At 42.6% G+C, this 22,238-nt stretch overlaps 2 protein-coding genes across 8 annotated transcripts in view; one reads left to right on the plus strand and one right to left on the minus strand.

The window, feature by feature from the left end:
* Window positions 1-4,215: 4,215 nt before the first annotated feature.
* On the minus strand, window positions 4,216-13,828 carry Atg12 (autophagy related 12). The gene is made up of 4 exons (XM_006977658.4): window positions 13,370-13,828; window positions 9,990-10,126; window positions 7,075-7,137; window positions 4,216-6,499 (listed from the first exon to the last, which is right to left on the minus strand). Exons 1-4 carry the CDS (start codon window positions 13,533-13,535, stop codon window positions 6,440-6,442), a joined length of 426 nt encoding a protein of 141 aa, XP_006977720.1. The 5' UTR covers window positions 13,536-13,828; the 3' UTR covers window positions 4,216-6,439.
* A 38-nt stretch (window positions 13,829-13,866) lies between these two features.
* The window catches only part of Ap3s1 (adaptor related protein complex 3 subunit sigma 1), a 62,480-nt gene continuing 54,108 nt past the window's right edge, over window positions 13,867-22,238 (plus strand). For 2 of the 7 annotated variants that reach the window (XM_076555219.1, XM_076555225.1), the window contains exon 1: window positions 13,887-14,094. In XM_076555219.1, the coding sequence (XP_076411334.1) occupies window positions 14,026-14,094 (69 nt within the window). In that variant the 5' untranslated portion in view covers window positions 13,887-14,025. Of the gene's footprint in view, window positions 14,095-22,238 lie in introns of all 7 variants that reach the window. The other 5 variants (XM_076555218.1, XM_076555220.1, XM_076555223.1 and 2 more) reach the window with 5 other exon arrangements.

The following is a 22,238-nucleotide window of genomic DNA, read 5'->3' on the forward strand; positions in this document are numbered from 1 at the left end:
TCTACAGAAAACAGTTCTACCTGCTGGCACCTAGCATGCTCTGGGAACAGCAGGGGTTACACACGATTGAAAAAGGAACAGACACAGCCTAACAGACACACCTCAAAGTATATATTCCTTCTTTCCATTATAAATGATTTGGATTACTAAAGGTATTGACTTCCGTACCCCCCACCCCTGACATTGTGCATACATAACATGACATTGACTTGAACGGCATAGTTTTATTTTGGAACACCCCTGTTTAATGTTATCACATCACACGTATGTTAAGGAAAACCGTGGCTTTGGGAGACAGGCTAGGTCCTGTGGCTCCCACCTGTAGTCCTAGCACTTAGCTGGCTGAGTTGGCCCAATTGCTGTTTGTGGACATGTGTCCCACAGCCCAAACAAGCAAACAAAACACATCACAAAAAGCAGAAAAACCAAAGCAAACAAAACACACACACCAAACAGCTTTGTGGGGTTTTCTGGAAGGTGGTTAGTAAAGCATCTGGGGTCAAATTAATCTGTAGTTTTATAGCTTACTCAAAACTTACTTATTCTTGCCAGTCTGTCTTTGAGTCTCTTGCTTTACTATTTGAAGTCTAAATTGATAACCTCTGCATTTTATTATCCATTTTCCTAGTTTCCTCTCACTTTCAAAGGTCTTTCTGAAGTCACACACATTCTCCTTTACATCTGTTCATGACTTTATTGCCCGTCTACACACTCGCACATCTCCCTGATTTTCTATGACCAGCACACCCTCTTAAAACCTGTTGGCCCCTCAAATGCAGTGTTTCACGAGATCCTCTGGAGCATATGTTCAAAGCCCAGAGGTTGTTTCTGCATAGAGGCAGGTGGGCTCAAACACCCAACCTGGCAGTGCCAACTCCTTCCTTCAGTCATTCTCAGAGCTGTTTCTTCTTCTGAGGGGGTCTCACTATGTAGACGAGGCAGGCCTTGAACTCACAGATGTCCATCTCTGCCTCCCAAGTGCTGGGATTAAAGGTATGTGGCTCCACACCAGGATTCAGAGCTCCTTATAAACCAATCAGGAATCGGGATTGGGAGAAAAAAAATCTTTCACTTATTATTTCCTGTTAAAAGTATCTTGCAGGGCTGGTGAGATGGCTTAGCTGATACAGGTGCTCATCATGCAAGCCTGGAGGCCTGCGTTTGATCCTTGGAACCCAGGGAAAGAAGGAATTAAGAGAACTGTCTCCTCAAAGTTCTCTGACTTCCACATGTGCCCTGGCAATCACCAGCTTCCCATTAGATGTGACTATAGACAGACATAGGTTATCATGACTGGCAACTTTCTCCACCTCCATCAATACCGAGCACACTGTGCTTTGTGCATGCTGGGAAGTATGTGCAAAAGGTGGTAAGAAACCTGGGTAAGTGGTTAAAACGATCCAATTGTTGGTTTTCCTTTGGGGATCCTGGATTTCTGAGCTCAAATTTAGTAAAAGGCAACAGAATTCTTCCTAAGAGTTGTATATTATAACTCATCTTGTGATAGTTACTGGCATTATTTTTATTTATATAAGCATAAGTCAAGATCTACTATACTGATTTGCTAAGGTAATGATTGTAGCTTTGTAAGATACTGGAATTCGGACAGCAGAGAGAAAGGAGCTAAAAGTATTAGAGTTCAGGAAATAATTTGTCTAGCCATGAATGGAAAACATTAAAAAGGCATGTACCGAGGCAAGCTTGTTCACACAATCCAAACTCCCCATGTTTTAAGTCACTGTCCTCACATGGCTTGTGGTCTAAGGGAGGTTGACAGCAATGCAGGAGGAGAGGTGGGCAGATACGGCCGCACACTTACACAGCGGACACGGAGAGCAGGGGATGCTGGGGAGCAGGAGCTCCCAGTTTAGAGGGTGTTCAGGGGAAGATGGCCTTAAATGTGAGTCTGAGCAGGAGCCAGAGAGGCCAAGTGTGTTTGTCTTGGAGACACTTCCATGTGGAGGAAACTCTAAGTACAAAATTCCTTGGGACGGATACAACCTTAATGTCTGAATTTCGAGCATAGCCTGGATGTGACTGGCAGACTGTGGAGAAAGGAGGAGGGCTGCAGATCCAATCACTGGACTTGGCAGGGGTAGAGGAGCTAGAAGAGACAATGGCTGGGCTCTAACAAGTTCTAAGGGTAAAGCTGTCAGGATCTTCAGACAGATGAACTGGTTTGGAAGATGAGTAAAGATGTGAAGAGACTAAAAGGCTGGACTTGGAGAAAGGAGGAATGGCCTGCTTTGTGAATCCAGATGCAGCACCTGGAAAAATATGGGAGAGCGAGGTATGCAGACCAGCTTGTTACAGGACCGTTCTGTAAAAACACCCATTTCAAACTGGACAGCGCTTCCCCGAGACTTGAAGTAACCAATGTCAGGATTCATGTTCATTTCCTATGATGTAAGAGGAACTTTGGGAGTTAAATTCTAAGAGTCTCCTCATGGTCTTTCACCTTTGATCTTTCAGGCATGAAAACTAAGAAAACAAGTAAAGCCAGTGTTGTTCAATGTTTTTTTTTTTCACTTTCCATTATTTCCTAAACAAGAAAAAAAAAAAAAAAAAAAGACAACAAAGCAAAAACAAAAAACCCAACACCCCAAACCCTTAAGACTTAAATAAATAGGAAAGTCTGCTTACTCCATTACAAGTGTCATGGATCACAGCTAACACTTCATATCAGGGTTTTCTGGATACTGCCACCTTAACTCCCTAAAAAACTGAAGCACAGACCCATATTCCACCCACCAAGAACAGCAAGACTTACTTCTCACTACCATGTCAAAATTTGTTTTTAATTACTAAGAGGTAATGATTAGCATCTGAAGTTTTATTTAGATTTTTTTTTTTTTAAATCACCCAAGGTCTTTCCACACTTACTAGCCATTTTTAATTTGGGGTGCTAGAGATGAACCCAAGTATTAGAGATCTAGCCCAGGCCCTGTGCTTTCTTTTTGCTGATCTGTGTTTGCCTTAGCCAAAATGAATCCATATATTAAGAGCATTAACCTCTCCATACGTTGCAAGTGTTTGTTACCTTCTGCTGTACGGAAGCTACAGCTGTCCTTCTTTGCTGCTTCTGAAATTACGTCACTCTTAATTCAGTCACTGAAAAGAAATAACCAAACCCCACCCCCGATCCCACTTCCAGGCCTCATAACCACGGAGTGATGGGTGCATGCATGGCAGATGCAGCTAAGTGCTGTCACAGTCATGGCTCTCCTAAGTGTTCTTAGGAGGAGCGGGGAGCTCCTGAGTCACTCACACACGCTTTCAGGAAGAGTTCAAGATCCCAATCAGACCCTCAAAGAGTCGGCTGGAAGGAGTGAAAGTGTTAGTGGATCCCCGGAGGAACCTAGGAACAAAGAAAGACCAGGCAAACCAAAAAATACCTAATCCAGTGGAGGCTACAACATACTGTAGGGAGCATTAGTAAGACAAACCCTTGAGAGGGTTTTCTCAACGTTCCCCTGTCATTAAGTGGCCTGCAGCTGGCTTTCTTCCTGCCCAAAGCTTACCCAACATATTACATTACTGGAAAATAAAATGGGGGCTTCACAACTAGCGACTTTCATTTCCATACTCCTGCAGTATGCAATGTTACCCTCTGCTGGAGTTAAACACAAGTCAACTGGTTGACTGAAGTCATGTAATCTGAGGGCAGAGCTTACAATTTTCAGTCTTCTTATGTGGTTAGAGAACATGACAGTTAGAAACCCTTTAAGGTTAAAACTTCTAAAAATCAGACTTCAGGAAGAATTCAATCTTACTTTCATTAGCAACAAATCACTCTTTAACTTGTTGTATGTTCTAAATATTTGAAAATTCACTATGAAATCCTTGCCATAAATAACTTTAAGGACAGGAGTGGAATATATGCATATACCTGGTGTCATATATACTTGGCATGCTTCTGTACCTTTCTGCACAGGGAGATAAAGTGTGACATTACTACACTCATCCCACACATAGAAAACTGAAAATATAAACTGAGGGTTCACTCCCCTTTCCTCCTAGATTTCAATGGCACTTGAGATATCTGAAACTGTCTAGTCACCTCATTACTCCTGGGCTCCCACCTTCCAAGTACTAAAACATCAGTGACGAAAGTCATTTGGGCAAAGACCAACAGACAGTGTAAAACAGTTTGATAAAGGATAAATCCCTACAGAGTCCTCAAAGCTACTGGGGGAAGAAAATAAGGTATACATATTTAGTTAACTTGATTTAATATGGCAATAAATTATTTTGATAAAAAATGACAAATTGAAACTCAAGTATTTTTGATTTCATAGAGGTAATAAGCACTCTGTCATCTGGAACTTCAGCAAACAGTAAATTCAACACATTTCCCTGTTAAATATCTACCGTTGTGTTCTTTCAGCAACCTCGTAGTGGGCAAAGGTAAAGCACATCTCTTCCCTATCCAAAGGACTGTGCTCCTAAGTCAGTACTTGCCGGCTTTCAGAATGTCAGGTGTCTTCCTGAGCCTACATTTTGTATAACTCACTATCACTCCTCTGTGAACTGTTACCTGTATTAACTCCCTCCAAGGCGACGCTCATAAAGGGGACACCTGGAACTCACATTCTTGAGCAGAAACAAGAAGTGAACAGCACTGTGCTGTGTTATTACGCAGCATCTCCTGTGGCTCACATGGCTGAGGACTACTGTAAAGCACATTCGAGAATTTAAGAGTTAAAAACGAGCCAGGTGCAATGGTGCACACATAAGCCTGGCACCCAGAGGCCTGAGGAGGTCAGCCTGAGTTACACAGCCTGTCTCAAAAAACAAACGAAAAGAGCATAGATCAAGTCTTTTTTTTTGGATAAAAAAACACATTTCTATCATCACTTTTGAAAGCAAACCCTTGGAATTCTGACATACTTCAAATCCTGTAATCTATTTAGACATTTAAATTATTGGGATGCTTTTTTTTGAGGGGAGGGAAGGATTAATTTCCTGTTTTGTTGAGATGGTCTCATCCTGTAGCTGACTAAACTGTCAGCTTCGTGAGAGCTAGTGCACATAAGTGTGCACTACCATGTCTACTTCTGGCTGGAATACATTTAGACACATATGGAGTTGGGAGAGGTGGTCCATACCTTTAATCTCAGCACTCAGGAAGCAGAGGTAGGCACACAGATCTCTGTGAGTTCCAGTCTAGGCAGAGCCCAAACAACAACAAAACAAACAAAATATAACAAATACGGCACATATAAAAAGAAGTTAAGTTTCACTTCAGGCAATAACCAGTCTATGATCCCAATGACAGTCAAACTCTTTTCTGTGATGGCACGAAATATGCATAAAATTGGATGCTATTTTAAAACACTGTCTTTGAATGCTTTCAATCTGGACAACATAGTATGAAACACTTAGCAAGTGCTGGAGACACAGCTGTGCAGAGCTCTGGCCTCGAGGGCAACAAGGTGCTGATCTCCAGCACAGCAAAAACACAAACTTTTAAAAACACACAGATTACAAATGAAGGTTGGGATGAATGAAAGCCTGACACCGCTGCTGGTTTACTAAGTCAGTTCCTTTGACACTGGTAACTGACAGTGGGAACACAATGGATGGGGGAAGAATCTGTCTGCGATAAGTTCTTTGCAGTCCAGTCTGGTTTTGAATTCCTGATCCCTCTCCTTCCCAGGCTTCCTGAGCACTGAAATTACAAGTGTGGATCACGATACCCAGCTGAAGCTCCAGAATCCTAAATGATAGACTGAAAAGCAGTGAGGACTCATTTGCTCACAATCCGTAACATTGTTTCCCGGCATGATTAATTTTAAACTCTGCGCATCCTCCAGCTCTTCCAGTCTGTCAACATAGTTGCTTTCCTGATTACACATTAACTAGAACTTAGGTTCAATAGCCTCCAATCACCTGGCAAAGATGTCAAAACTGTCAAACCTTTTTGCCAACTGGGCTGCCCTCTACTGGACAACTTAAGACATGGAGACAAGTCAGTGCACTTGGTTTCCAAAGGCAACACAAATAAATGTAAACATTCCATATTCTAAACAAACAAGAGGTTCCCTGAATAAGTTAAAAAAAAAACAAAAAAAAAACCTACCTCAAAATACAAACTCTTCAGTGAATTAGTTTTTACCATGGAAACAACACAGTGCCAACTCCACAAGTAAAGAACTTCAGTCATCCTGAAAACCACAACAGACAGAGTTCTAGTCCCCTTCCTAACCTTGGAGGCAGATCTGAAACAGGAATGTGTGAGGGTAACTAATCTTTCATGATTTTATGGTGGTAAAATCTCATTTTTTAGTCCATTTACTCTATGATGTTTTCTTATACATAAGCACAATTCAAGGCAGATTCATGCTGAGTACTGGATAGCCACTAAGCCTCTGCCCACAGCATCAACACTTCTCTGAGCCTTTTCCTCTGTGAAGATATCAAGTTGTTCATCTGCGGCTCATCCCCACGCCTGCGATTTGCAGTAATGTAGGACCAGTTTACCATCACTGCCGAAACACTGCAAAGAGAGAAGACACCATATTAAACACTGCTTGTTTTAGATTAAGGAAGAGTTCTGTAACATACCACCTTTTTCAAAAGATGCCTCTTTCTATTACACATCTCAGTAATTTATACATGGTCAACAAAACCAGGGTACCTTGGGTATGGGCTTACATATCCTGATAGCTCTGATCCTAAGGTATTTTCAGCTCTTTCTTGGCAGTGCTGGTGTATCTATTAATGATTATTGCCATGAAGCTGCCATGAAGCAGCACTGTTGAATAAGGTCATCTAGTGCAGTTTTATCAATTTTTTAGAGTCAGATCACAATTACAGATGGAAATGAACAATGCAGAAGTGATACAGATTAGACAAAATTTCTAAGAAAAACAAATGATGACTTTTAAATGAAACTTATCCCTTGACTGTTGCTTAACTTATTAAGCTCTTACTATGTTAAATGTGTTCATGATCTAAGAGAACAAGGTTCTCTTCTCCCATCGATAATTTAAGATGGCATGCTATTTCTTAAAGATGTGAATTAATAATCTAGACTATATAATAGACATGATGGGGGGGGGGTTTACTTACCTCATACAGAGTTCCAACTTCTTGGTCTGGGGAAGGGGCAAAGGATTGATTCACATAAATAAACTATAGGGAAGAAAAAAAGAATGGATTCAAAATGGTATCCTTTTTATAACTAAGACACTTTCAAATAGTACGTGTGTGTGTGTGTGTGTGTGTGTGTGTGTGTGTGTGTGTGTGTGCGCGCGCGCGCCAGAGGTCAACACTGGGTGGGTGTCCTTGATGGCTCTCTTGCCTTATTTTTTTGAGACAGAGCCTCTCTCTGAGTCTGGAGCTAATCTAATGGCTCGTCCGGCTGGTCAGTGAGATCCAGAATCTGCCCATTTCTCCCACTAGGCACTGGGGTTACATATACTAGCACAGGGCCCTGAGTTTATGTAGGTGTTGGGGGTCTTTATCTTTGTGATTGGAAGACACTTTATAGACTGAGCCAGTTCCCTAAATAAATACATTTTAAATAGTTTTTCACAAATAGTTTTTGGAAGGCTATTCAAAACACTACATTAACAAAATGCCTCTTAGGCATAGTAGCTCCTAATTGTAATCCCAGCAGGTGTGTGTAGGCTTGCCCATGAGTTCAAGGTCAGCCTGGGCTACATAGTGAGACTACCCCAAAAGAAGTGAGTCATAATACAAGACTTCTAATTTCTTCTAATAATTTCACATATGCAGGTAAAAATCAATACATTTGATATTGGGTATTTTTCTTGGGTATGTTACACACATTTTTCTTTTTTCTTTTGACCTTTACTACTTTTGAAAAATTTCAGGGGTACTGAGTTTGAAGCTGGACACTATTAGTATTAAATTACTCGCAGAATAAAAGAATTCATTGTTCCAATTTTAATCTGTTTTAAATTAAAATATTTCTAGCGTTTAAAAAATTCCTAAAGATATTAAAGTCATAGTGCCAGAGAGGCTTCTGATCAACTTCTTAGAAATAGAAAATCGGCAGGTAACATTCAACATCCATCTCCACATCTAAGGACAAAATATTCTAGGCTTACCAATCTTGTCTCTCTCTCTCTCTTTTTTTTTTTTTTTTTTTTTAAAGAAACAATATGAGAACAGCTAGTCAACAGGAATTATTTACACAACAGTAAATATTGGTTAAGTTTTTTCCCTTCAGTACTGAATTAGACAGTTAAGAGTCCTGGCCCTAAATACAAGTAACATTTCCTGGTCTATCCTATGTATATGAACGATACTGAAAATAACAGTATCTGTATCTCATGGGGTACTCAAAGATAAAACACACCCCGAACAGCACATAATGCCAAGCGCAGCTGTGCACTTTAGTGATGATTTCGTTAAGAGGGACTGCATACATGATCATGGTCCTCGTAATGTGATGTGCTATTTTAACTTGTGTAACCATACTCTAGAATGTTTACACAAGAACAAAACTATCTAATAATACACTCCTCAACATGTATCCCTTGGTAAATGTGGAGACAGCTCAGCTGGTAAAGTGCTTGATATGCAGGTGTGAAGACCCGAGTTCTACCCCTCATAGACTCCACAAAAAGCTAGGCAATGGCAGGACTTGCTTGTAATCCCAGCAATGGGGAGATAGAGACGGGGGACCCCTGGGACCTGCTGGCTAGCCAGGCTAGCTTACTTGGTGAGCTTTAGGGGAGATAGAGACTTGGGGCGGGGGTGTCCCCTGGGACCTGCTGGCTAGCCTACTTGGTGAGCTTTAGGGGAGACAGAGACTGGGGGGGGGATATTCCCTGGCACCCGCTGGCTAGCTAGGCTAGCCTACTTGGTGAGCTTTAGGGGAGATAGAGACGGGGCACCCCTGGGACCTGCTGGCTAGCCAGGCTAGCCTACTTGGTGAGCCAATAAAACCATCCCCAAAAAAACGATGGAAGGCAACTGAAGCCTGACACCCGAGGCTCTTCAAAGAAACAAATTCCTTATCACAACTAAAACCCAAATGGAGTGAGTACATTGTATACCAGGAAATAGGTATTTGCCTCTTAGTTCTTTCATAATATATGAAAGAGATACTGCTTACCACAAGAACAATGGGACAAAAGCAATACGGAATCAAAGTAAATTAAATGCCAAACTTATCAATGTATGGAGAATATAATGTTCTATGACATATTTCTACATGGATATTCAGTGGTATTTTGAGGAAAGTAACTAAAAACACCAGGCTTTAAAAAAATACAAAAACAAACTAGAATGTGTTGTGTGATATTTTGTTTGTGTTCTGACAAAGTTTGTCTGCAGATCAGAGGGCAGAGCTAGCCAGGAGTTAACTACAGAAGCAGGGTGGTGATGGCTCACACCTTTAAATAATCACGGCCCAGGAATATAAGGCAGGTAGAGACAGGAATATAAGGCAGGTAGAGACAAGAATATAAGGCAGGTAGAGACAGGAATATAAGGCAGTGGAGACAGGATCTCCAGCCCTTTCAGTCTGAGGATCCAGAGAGGTAAGAAGTCACTAGTGGCTGTTCCTTTGCTTCTCTGATCTTTTGGTTATTTCCTCGATATTTGACTCCTGGTTTTTACTGGTAAGACTGATTAAGATCATGCTTTAGGAAAGAACTAACAGTAATAATATACATGATGTTAAGGGCTTGGGGTAAGCACACTTCCTGCCAAACTGATGACCTGAGATAATTTCCAGGTACATGGTGGACGGAGAATCCACTCCCAAGCATTGCTCTCTGACCATTGCATGCACATTCCAACGCCCACCAGAGATAAACATAATAAAAAACAACTATATTAGAAAGCAAAGTGAATCTAAACTCATTTCAATTCAGAGCGCTTCAAAGAATCTTCTGATAAAGTACATGTAACAAAAGCAATGTGTAGCTTTGTATGTACATGTGTTACTCATGGTTGCCTAGGACCTGTTGTGAATTTTTATAGGCAAACAATCAATATTGTTTTCATACCAACTGTTCTGAGGCCACAAGTTTAAGGAACTTTTTGATGAAGTCAATGAGTCCTTGGATGGTTCGGGTTCGCTCTACAGCCCATTTCTTTGTTTTCATGATAGGGGTATCTCCTACAGCCTTTAGCAGGATATCAACTTAAAAAAAAAAATATTGAAACATCTGATGAGAATGTGATGTGAAACAGTTCAGAACACAAACTTTTTATCTACATGTTTTATGTAATTATTATTCTGGAGCTATGTTGGAGATATAAAGATATTAGACTCTTCTCCACTATTTTCCTTCTTGACCGTACAAAGTTCTTCCTAAGGGATTAACATTTTGACATAACAGAATTCTAAAGATAAGAAATCAATCTGGCCCATGATATAAAACAATGCCCAAACAGTCAACTAAAAAACTCATACATTTTTCACCTACCAAACTGGTGGTAATAGGGTGGCAGTGCCAGGAATGCTGCTCTTGCCACTTTAACATGGCATAGCTTTCTGGAAAGCAATATGGTAATACCTATCCGATACTTGAAGATACACCTTGACTCAGTAATATACTACTTAAAATCTAAAAAACCTTGAGATTTATAAAGATTCATGTAGAAGGATGTCACCATCAAAGCATTTATTTTTATAGGAAAAAAGCAGTAAATTTACATATTCAACACATATATGTAGAAGGGATTAAATGAAATATGTTTTATGGCAGACTTTATAGAAAAATGACACATTATTCCAATCTGGGTCCAAATGATGGTTCTGTCTCTTGTAGATCTATAAGCACGGCAATCTTTCATTCTCAAATCCCTGTAACAGCACCTACCTCAGAGGGTTGATAAGAGGAGTAAGTCAGTTAATGTAAACAGTACCCAGAGCATAACTTGTACTAATAGAACCTTAAGATTATTAAATAGCTGTTCAAAAAACACATTATAAAAGCAGTTAATAGTTTAAGAAGTTGACAAAAGGTGCAAAATAGACTGTGTATATAACCCCAACTTCATTAAGAAAGTATCACACACACATTCACAATAATATAGAGGATACATCAAAATGTTACTTCATAGTAGTGACATATGGCTTTTTGTAAACATGAAATTTTCTATACTTAACTTTTTAGTGAAAAAACAAAACAAAAACCCCAAAACTATAACCTTAAAAAAAAATACAATCAGGGGCCCCAAAGAAGTTTCAAGGGGAGAAGTAACATTTCAAGGATTCAAAACACAGATATGTGAACCAAGACTGAGCTCTTTAATGAAGGTTAATTCCCTCAAGAGACACCTACGACCAAAGCTGCCCCAAAAGTGGCTATCACACTCTTGCCCCATTTGTTTGGTATTCAAAGTTGGGATCAATTTATTCAAGTTTAGTTTCCTCCTGACACCAGGTGTGGCAATATACACCTTTAATTCTAGCACTCAGGAAGCAGAGGCAAAGGCAGGCAAATTTCTGGGAATTTGAGGCTAGCCTGGTCTACAGCCTGAGTTCCAGGAGATCCAGTTTCTTCCTGAAATGAAATACAGGCATCTAGAACATACGATGCAGCTTATCTTCCTGGAAAAGAACTCTGTAAGTGTCCTTTCAGTTAATTTGGGAATAAGACTGAGTGAGGAAGGCATAAAGGTGATTTTGGTTAGCCTATCTTTCATACCTTCCTCCCCAGTTCCCTCAACCCCCTGGAGCAATCAATAACTAGGCAGCAATTAGGCACTGAGTTGTACTACTACTAAAGAAAGAAGAGCCAGAGGGCAAGAAGCTAGAGATGTAGTAATTTATAGTAATTATATAGTAATTACAGCTGCAGTCTTAATTCCCAAAATGACTTGCTTACCAGCAAGTTACTCAGAACCCTGACTACACATTGGAGTCACCTGGAGAACAGTTAATATACACAGCAATCGAAATCTTTTGCAAAGTAAGACCTTAGCATGGGCATTCAAAAGTTTGGCCGGGGAAGCCTGTAATACTGTGCCACCAGGGCCAGCCAATAACCTGTTTCAGCAATCCTTCTGTAAATTACAGTGGAAATGTGAAATATCTCATCATCAAATTGTCTACAAAAAGATATTTGTCAAAAAGAAAAGAAAATATGGAGACCCAAATAAACAGTCACCTCAGGCAGTATCTTGGATTATGGGCCATTTCTAGTTTTTTTTGTTTGTTTGTTTTTTGTACAGCAATCATCAGTGTGAAGGACTAAAGCTTTGACTTAAACAGAATTCTTTTGTTTTTATTTTTGGCCCGGGCTGGTCTTGAACTCACAGAGATCTGCTTGCCTCAGGCTTCTGAGTGCTGGGATTAAAAGTGCATGTCACCACTCTCAGCCTGGTGCTTCCATCTTAAAGGAAACCTTTGAAAGTCAGCTGGATACGGCTAACTGGAAGAAAAAAAATGTTAGGATTTTTTCCCCCCTAAATTGACAGTGGTTATCTGTTCAAATACTCAGTACAGCATATATACATGGCAGATTCCCTTCCAACGCAGAGTCAGTCTGTTTTTTCTTTCTTGATGAGCTGGGAGTTGAACCCCTGGACCTTTTGTAGTATTCTAATGCTGAGCTACATACACCTGCAAACCCCTGGAGCAGTGCTGGGAGACAATTCTCCTCCCATGCAGCATCAACAAATTGGTGAGATTAAGGAGCAGAACACACAACTGGATCTACAGTTTATGACTCCAGAAAGGAGAACATGAGGACAAGGTCCATCTTTTCCACTGATACATGTTTATTCGCTGGTTTTTCTTATAGTCAATTCTAACTTTACAGTGTTCGGGGCAAGTTAACCTGAACTTCCTTACTTTCCAGTGGCAAACACATCCCTAAGGCAACACAGAGGTTGAGGGCAACAAGTTAAAGAAATTCAATGTCGCACAGAGGAACGGTCCCCATCCCAAATAAATAAAAAGTTAATAAAACGGCAACACCTATGCCTTTAGTTTGTCCTCAGCATTCTTTACAGTATCTGAAGCTCCAGGTTTTTTGTTCTAAAGAATGAACTCATATTCAGCTGGAGGGGGACGCCAATAGCGAACTCGTCAGAATTCGTGGATTGTAACGCACTTTTGCTGTCACCTTAAATTTTTATTCCAGTAAGTACTCTTGCGTTAAGTACCTGGAGCTACCGAGATCTCGCTCCGCTCCCACCTTCAAAATGCTCAAAGACCAGACGCTGTAAAAGGTGCGAAGGATGGCGAACCCGGGTACCACCCGGGTCACCTAGGCACGCAAAAGGCGTGAGCACCAGGAAGTACTTGTGCTCGGTTTCCAGAGGCGCACCTCTGGGGCGCGCCCTTCTCTCGCTTTTGCTGCTTGATGGGCTGTCACTCTTAGGAACGCTATTAAACCTCCAGCCTCCGCCCACAAACGGATGTTGACATTACTTTTTTTCTTGGTGTCACCAGGAGGCTCCTCCGTCCCCGGCGAGACTGCGGCCGAAGATGGGGGCTCCGGGGTGGCTGTTTCGGGGGAGAGCTCCGAAAGGCTCTCGCCACCGGCCGCGGCCGCCGAGGAAGGGAGCTGAAGCACAGCCTCGGGACCTTCCGCCATCTCGCCCGCTGAGAGTCGACGGCGGAAGTGACGCAGCGGCGCAGAGGCTGGGCCTCGCTCCCCGGAGCGTCGCAAAGCAGGCGCCGGGTGTATGTGGGGGGAGCCCGAGCCAACAGCGAACTTCGGGGCGTCTGGAGAGCATCACGCGCAGACGCTCCGTTGGAAACACAATGCTTAAGGGAGCAACGAGTGCCGTCTAGCCGCAGCGAGCTTCCGGAATGCTTCCGAGACGAGCCTCCGTGCGCCACCCGCTGAACCGGGACACCCCCCGCCCCCTCCGGCGAGTTGGTTCCGGCCCGGGGCCGCTTCCGTTTCCTTGTGGCCGGCCCCGCCCCCAGGCCCCGCCCCGCGGCGCGGGAGCGCGCCCGCGCGCGTGCGCGGGAGGGGGCGGGTGGGGGAAGCAGTGGCAGCAAGCTCCCGGAGGCGAGGAGGCTCGCGCGCCCGCCCCCGCCCTGGCCCCAGCGCCCACCCGGTCGGCCCCGGCCCAGCCATGATCAAGGCCATCCTCATCTTCAACAACCACGGGAAGCCGCGGCTCTCCAAGTTCTACCAGCCCTACGTGAGTATCGCCCCCCGTGCCGCGGACCCCCGGGGTTGGGGGGGGGGAAGGAGGGCGAGCGCCGGCGCCGGGCAGCGCCCAGCAGGCTTCCCCCAGAGCGACCCTCGCGACGCCGCGGCCCTCCCCGCGTCCGACTCTTGGCCCCCGCTGCCTGTCAGCCCGGCCGGTGGGAGCCGCTTGCCACTCCCCGCCGGCGGCTCGCCGTCTGTGGGCGAGGCGGTTTGTGCCGCCGCGAGGGGCGCTGCCCACCTGCCCGGCCCCTCCAGCCCCACGCCGCGGCAGCGCCGCTGCTTCCTGTCGAGCGCCCGCAGCCCGGCTCCCCGAGTCCCATTTCCCTGTCGCCCAGCCCGGGTCCAGGTGGACTGCTTTTTCTGTCGCCCGGGGGGGACAGATGGGCCGCTGTGTCCGCCCTAATCCTCTCCGAGCTCAGCAACTTTGGCTCGCCGCACGCCCTGGCCGGACGGTCCGTCCAGTGTGATTCCATATGGAAGCATCTGAAGAAGCCCCGTATGACTTCCAAGGTGGCTGTTGAAAAAAAAAAAATTCAGTGGGGACCTGACGTTGCTAGTGGACTTTTTAAACCTACTGCCTGGATTTACTCTTGAAATAACTGGCAGCCTAAGTCGTTGACCCATCCAGAAAGGGATTCTGTGTTTCGGAGTTAACGATTTCATTTTGATGTGACTTTTCTTTTCTTTTCTTTTTTTCCCCCGATCAAAACATAGGGGCATTCATTTGCCCTGAGTTTTAGTTTAAACGAAATAGCATCTGTGAAAGTTCTCTTCTAGAACTGTGAACATTGTTTAATATTGCTAGGAACAGATAACTTTAAAGTCGTGAAGACAGTTTGTAAAGGATTGAGGAGAGGTAGTAGGCTCCTATGCCTTCCCCGAGGGCAGAACTCAGGCTAGGTCATAGACTGAGCTGTCGTTTGTAAGGTGAATGTGAGCTCCGTAGCTGTTGTGTTGTCTTGGGGCGTTTTTTGCTTACAGCAGACATGGACTTAGAATTTAGTGTTGAAGATGTGCCAACACCAACCCTTGATGCGCATGGCCCCAGATGGAAATTATTCCTGCCATTAAAAATGAAACGTGAAAATGTCAGTTTGCCTAAAGTGATAATGCAGTCTGTGGAGGTGTTGGTTGAAGTGAGAAATGAGCTGCTTCCTTTCCTTAAGTTGCTTTGCTTTCCCTGATGATAAAGAACACTTTGCTCCACTTTTTTGTGCAGCTTTTAGTGTAGTATAACTTAAACGCTAATGGTCTGTTTAAAAAGCCTAGATGATGATGATGATGATGATGATGATGATGATTATTATTATTGGTTTTTCGAGACAAGAGTTTCTCTGTGTAGCTTTGTGCCTTTCCTGGAACTCACTTGGTAGCCCAGGCTGGCCTTGAACTCATGGAGATCCGCCTGGCTCTGCCTCCCGAGTGCTGGGATTAAAGGCGTGTGCCACCACCGCCCGGCTAGATTATTCTTGAATCCAAAATAAAATTCTAGTTGTTCCTTCTGAGGAAGACAATGCGTTAGCTTGACATTACCTGATTGTCTAAAATGTTAACTAGCCCTTGTTGAGTCCGTTTGCTGTGTAGAAAAGGTATGTTCCAAGAGTGAAACTGCATTAAAGAGTTTTGGTTTTTTCCCCTACATTTAAATTTAGTAATTTGTCTGGCCTGGTAGTAAAGGCCTGTAAGTCCAGCTACTCAGGAAGCTGAGACAGGAGCATTGGAAGTTCAAGACCTGGGCTACTGAGATCAAGGCCAGCCTGTGCCATTTAGCGAGACTCTGTCTCAACATAAAAAGTAAAAGGTGGGCTAGTGAGAGTGTGTCTCGTGTCCACAAGGTCCTGGCTTCAATCCCTGGTATTATAAAATTAATTATTAAACATTATAGGTCCCTTGGCTAATCCATGATTTCATAGTCATCACTACTATAGGTAGACTTAAACCATATGGAATGTGGCTTTAACTTGGAAATCTAGAAATACAACTTCCTCTTGTCCAGCAGTGGGAGTAGAACTGTCTCTGACCTTTCATTGTCGGTGGCAGTGAAGGCCACTGTGGGAACAGTTGTGCAGCTGAAGCCGCTGTGGTGGCACTCTTGGTCCTTGAGTGACCGTGCAGCTGGAGGCTGAGACTGGATGTGTTTCAAAGGATGCTGGCTGTATGGAAAGAAGGTGGTGATCCAGAAGCTGTTTCTCTGGGTCAGTGGTTACACATTGGATTTTCCCAACCATGTGCTAAGTTGTCTTTCAGAAATAATTGAAAGTAATTTATTTCTTTGCTTCTTGCACTAGACCATAACCCTTGTGAGGGCAGATACTGTTTTTCCACTCATTTATTCCATTGTCTGCTTGTCACCAAATCTTTACTTCATGTCTGCCACATGCAGGCACTGTAAATGGAGAAACACATCTACTTCCTGCTTACTTGTAGGGGGAGTGTAGACATGGCTAATAAATGGCCTACATGATATCACAGGTATTAATATTAATATATGGTGTGGAAAACTAAAGCAAGGCAAAGTAGGGAGCGTGAGGGTGATAACTTAAAATACCGCCGCCAGTGACATTCTCACCAGGAAGCAGTGTTTCAGTGCAGTATTGACTGTGGTAAGAAAAGCAACTTTGCAGAGAGATACCTAGGGGAAAGACAATCCAGGCAGAGATACCTGAGTGCCCGGATGGATGGGGAGGTTGAATGTTTGGAGAATGAACATCAAGAATACAAGCATCGCAAGTGGAGACTGTCAGGGAGGCATGGTTGGAGATGACATTTGTTGTGTAGGTCACCCCAGTGGAGACTGTCAGGGAGGCATGGTTGGAGATGACATTTGTTGTGTAGGTCACCCCAGTGGAGACTGTCAGGGAGGCATGGTTGGAGATGACATTTGTTGTGTAGGTCACCCCAGTGGAGACTGTCAGGGAGGCATGGTTGGAGATGACATTTGTTGTGTAGGTCACCCCAGTGGAGACTGTCAGGGAGGCATGGTTGGAAATGACATTTGTTGTGTAGGTCACCCCAGTGGAGACTGTCAGGGAGGCATGGTTGGAGATGACATTTGTTGTGTAGGTCACCCCAGTGGAGACTGTCAGGGAGGCATGGTTGGAAATGACATTTGTTGTGTAGGTCACCCAAGTGGAGCCCTTTTGCATTGCCTGAAACTCCTGTCTTGTCCTTGTGACATGCCCCAAATTGAGTCTGTGTTCTTAGCCCGGACACTACGTCCATGTTTTCTGAAGGGATTTCCCCTGCTGCTGCTCTTGTCTTAGAACTTTATTTTTAGGGTGTGGTATTCTGTTTCACAGCCCACAAGTCCTTGGGACATCCTATAGAATTTTTGTTGGAAGTTATGATTTAAGCATATTTGTGTCACCTCCAGCAGTCAACATTGAGTCTTTAATGTACGGAACTTTTTTAAAAATTAGTTTTTAATTGTGTTTATGTGCCTATGTGTACCGCGTGCATATAGGTTGCAGCAGAGGCCAGAAGGAGTGGGATCCCCTGGAACTGGAATTTCAGCTGGTTGTGAGCTGCCTGAAGTAGGTGCTGGGGACCAAACTTTATCCCTTTGCAAGAGCAGTAAGCACTCTTAACCAAAACTCTCTCTAGCTGCAGTAAACTGTAGTAAATTCCTAATGGATTGGTGTTAAATGCATTTCTTTGGAATCTAGCTTTGGGATAAAATTTGGATTAAAATCGATTGTTAAATTCCCTTTCAACTGTTAAAATTTAGTTCTTCGCCGGGCGGTGGTGGCGCGCGCCTTTAATCCCAGCACTCGGGAGGCAGAGCCAGGTGAATCTTTGTGAGTTCGAGGCCAGCCTGGGCTACCAAGTGAGCTCCAGGAAAGGCGCAAAGCTACACAGAGAAACCTTGTCTCGAAAAACCAAAAAAAAAAAAAAAAAAAAAAAATTCTTCATTAAGTAGAGATTTTTCAGAATCTACATCTTTAGCACAAAAGTAATAGTGGAATAGCTGCTACTTCATCCAGTCCTGTGTAAAGTTGAAAGAAGTCTCTTAAGAAGTACTCATCAGGTCTGTCAGGATGGCTCACTGGGTAAGGCATTTAATTTATCGGCAGTGACCTGAGTTTCATCCCCAGGACCCATTGTAATGGAAGGAAAGAGCCCTCTTTCATGTTGTGCCTTTGGTATCTCCCTCACACAAATAAATTAAAAATTTTTCTTTATTTAAAAATGATATATCCAGTAAGATTGGTTTTGAGTTAAATAAGTTAAGCAATATTTAGGGATATTTCTAGGCCAATGGTTCTGGATCCTGACAGGATGCTGAGGTTTAAGTTCAACATTTATGGTTAATACTAACAGTTTGAAAATTGCTTAACTTTGACATGCTTCCCCTCTATGATGGGTTTTCACTCTTCATTTAGGCTTCCTCAGGACATAACATTCACGTGGTCATCTCTACCCCTTTGTACTGTAGATTTTGTGTTGTAGTAGCCTAGGTCATGCTTCTCAGTTGGTGTTGTTTGTGAGATGTGAAGTAACACGTGTTTTGCAAGTCTTTGCTGAGCTAAAATCTGGCTCATTCCGGTAGAGCCAGATACTAAGAATGGGTGGGCTGAGTGCTTCCTTTTTTGTTTTTCCTGCTGTCTCCTTGAGAGTGTCATTGCAGAAGTTCAGAATTTGTGTGTGTGCATATTCTCTGTCATATAATGCTTAGCCACAGCAATCTGGCAACAGTAACTTTTAGTCTTAATAGTTACTTAGAAATTATTTGTATATTACTAACATTTAAACCAAATGTATTTTTACATAGCTATTAAACATAAAAGCAACAACAAAACCTCCTTGGGCTATATGATTTCTATGTTATTGGTAAACCATAATATATTCCTTAGTGAGTCATGCTAATAAAGTAGAAATATGAGTTGTTGTCCTTGTTTCCACATATACTAAAGATTACCACACATTTAAAGTACAAGCAGTAACACTTCTAAACTGTAAAATACGTGTGACTCCAATATAGTTGTAAGTTGTGTTTAAGTATTAGCCCATTTAACAACTTCAGGCACTAGAAGGTACTCTGTTCTTTAAATCCTTAAAATATGAAGTTTTGAATGTGTAGTTTTTTTTTTTTAAAACATCTTTAAGAAGTTTTATCTATGTTTATTGGTTTCCTTTTTAGTGACTTTTGACAATATGGCAGGTAGGATAATTAAATGCATTTTCTTTTTCATCTCTTACTTTTTCCCAGTGCTGGGGATGAAACCCAGAACCTTATGTATGCTAGAGTATGCTGTACTACTTAGCTAAACTCCCAGGTACTTATTAGCCAGGTGTGGCACCCAGTTGCGTTCCCAGTACTCACAACTACTAGGGAAACTGAGGCAGGTAGAGCACTTAAGCCCGTGGTTTGGAAACAAGCCTAGACAACGTAGTGAGACCCTGTTTCAAAATTCAAAGCAAAATGAAATTTAAAAAGGTACAGTTATCAACAGTTCTGAGTAATGTGGTATCAATACATATTATTACATATTTCAACTTTTTTTTTTTTTAAAATATTTTTAAGATTTATTTATTATGTATACAGAAAAGGGCGCCAGATCTCATTACAGATGGTTGTGAGCCACCATGTGGGTGCTGGGAATTGAACTCAGGACCTCTGGAGGAGCAGTCGGTGCTCTTAACCTCTGAGCCATATCTCCAGCCCCATATTTCAACTTTTTAAAGAAAAAATTCCATATGATTTCATTTTAAAATATTTTTTAAAGATTCATTTTATGTGTAGAATTGTTTTGTCTACATCTGTGTATATGCACCATGTGCGTGCTTGCTATCTAAGGAGGTCAGAAGGTGGCATCAGATCCTTTGGGACTGGTGTTAGAGATGGTTAAAAACTCCCACGTGGGTTCTGGGAACTGAACCTCGGCCTCTACAAGACCAACAAGTGCTTTTAACCACTGAGCCATCTCATCTCTCCAGCCTTTTCATATGATTTGTTTTCCTTTAGCATTGGTTAAAATTCTTTGGGAGCACTTAACCTGGGTCTTATGTGATTGATACAGAGGCTTCTGAACAGTTGCTACAGGGTGAGTAGTATAGCGTAGTAGATGGATTCCAGCATAGATTCAGCCAAGTCAGTGACACCTTACAGAGTGCTTCTTCATTTGCTTAATGACACAAAAATTAGTTATCCGAAGGCTGATTTTTTCCCCCCTGACAGTTCAGTCCAAATGGTTAGTTCCTGTAACCTAGAGTTTGTCCCCTGCCCTGTCCCCTCAAAAAACAAAACAAAAACAAACAAACAAACAAAAAAAACCCAACAATCTGGCTAGACCTACCCAAACAAAACCAATAATAGCTTTCTTTCATCAGGATCCAAGCTTGGAAACAGATGAAGTGGTATTGTCAGAAAGCTGGAAACAGGAGTGTGTGTTGATTATGATGAGCAAACTAAGGGTCTATTGTCGACTGTTTAAGAAGAATCTTATTGTTAAGGCTGAAGAGGTGGTTCAGCAGCTGAGAGCTTGTACTACTCTTCCAGAGGACCTGAGTGTGTTTCCCAGCATTACTTGGTGACTCACAGCCTTCAGTAATTCCTATTCTAGAGGATCCGGCGCCTTCTTTTGGCCTCCACAGGCACTGCTTGAATGTGATATACTAGTACACATAAAACGAAATAAATCTAAAAAAGCTTAAAAATGACCACCACATGTGTTAATGAATAGGAATTACTGTAATTTAAGAACACAGTAGGGCTGTGGAGGTAGCTCAGTAGATATAATGGTTGCCATGCAAGCATGAGAAGCCAGCTTCAGATCCTGAGTATTTGTGTGAAAACCATGTCCCCTATGTGCCTCCAATCCCAGCACCAAAGAAATATCCCAAACCAAGAAGATCTCTAGGACTTGCTGGCCAGCCATTCCAGTTGCTACAGGAAGCTCCATGTTCAGTGAAAAACCGTGTGTCAAAGGGTACAATAGTGGTACACATACCTTGGTAGTAGCCAACAGTTCTCTAATTAAACTAAACTAATGAAATCCTGCTCAACAGGAGGGAGACCATGCCTGATGCTGGAAACCTAGCTAACTGCTTATTTCTCCTGAACTCATGGTTATTGGAAGCGAGTCTATAACCACTAATTTACTAGACCAGCATAATCTCTAGCAGCAGTCTAGAAACATTTGTCCTTACAACTACAGGTAAGTGTAGTCTTTATCCAGAAAACTTCTCTTTGTAAGCAGACAGAGACCATTACAGAAAACCACAACCATTCAAAATGGGGAGTTGTGGAGCCCAGTTCCAGTGGGCTCCCCACTCTTAAGGTTCAGGGAACATTTCAGAAAGATTGTAAGAGCCAGGGCATCAGGGAGTTTGCTGTGAGATTGTGTTTCTTAATAATATCAGAAGCTACACCCATAAAGTCTCACCAACATGCTTGTGCAGATGTGAACTGAAGGATGACACCAGTGAACTGCCAGACTGGGCAGACCCATGAGGTCTCAGCCTTACAGAAAGGACTATAAGCAGTGGAGGCAAACTGATAGCAGGAAAGAGCCTTCCACAGGGAAGAGCGCACCAGTTGTCCAGTAGCAAATGGTCAGCCCTGAAAACACACATACAGGTAGCATTAGACCAACTGAACAGGTTATATTTAGAAATACGTGTGTGTATATACATATGCGTATATGCATGCAATAACAGTTTAAAAAAAAAGACTGAATTTGAAGCAGAGCTGGGAGAGGTATATGGGAAGGTTTGGAGGGAGGAAAGGGAAGGAAGAAATGTTGTAATCAAATTATAATTTCAAAAGTAAAAAGCCTTTCCTATGTCTCCTTTCCAAGGCGACTACCTTTATCTGGTTTCACAGCATTGTGTAAGTAATGTGCTTTTGGCTAAGTTTTCTTTTGTAGACATTTCATGATCTATTTGTTTTTGTTATTGGAAATAATTATTTAGTTCTGACTTAGAACATCCGAGTCTCAGTCCCTCAAAGCTATTTCATACTTCGGATTACATCACTCCTCAGTGCTCATTATTAGTTTTTTATGTAAACTATCTTCAGCTGAGCCATGTTGTAAATTTTGCTTTGTTTTTTTCCCCTTCTGACATTTTATCTTCCTTAAAGATAACTGCTTTCCTGTTGAGCTAGCTTTTTAAAATTTACTTATCTCTAAT

Source organism: Peromyscus maniculatus, chromosome 19, assembly GCF_049852395.1.
Source record: "Peromyscus maniculatus bairdii isolate BWxNUB_F1_BW_parent chromosome 19, HU_Pman_BW_mat_3.1, whole genome shotgun sequence".
NCBI lineage: Eukaryota > Metazoa > Chordata > Mammalia > Rodentia > Cricetidae > Peromyscus > Peromyscus maniculatus.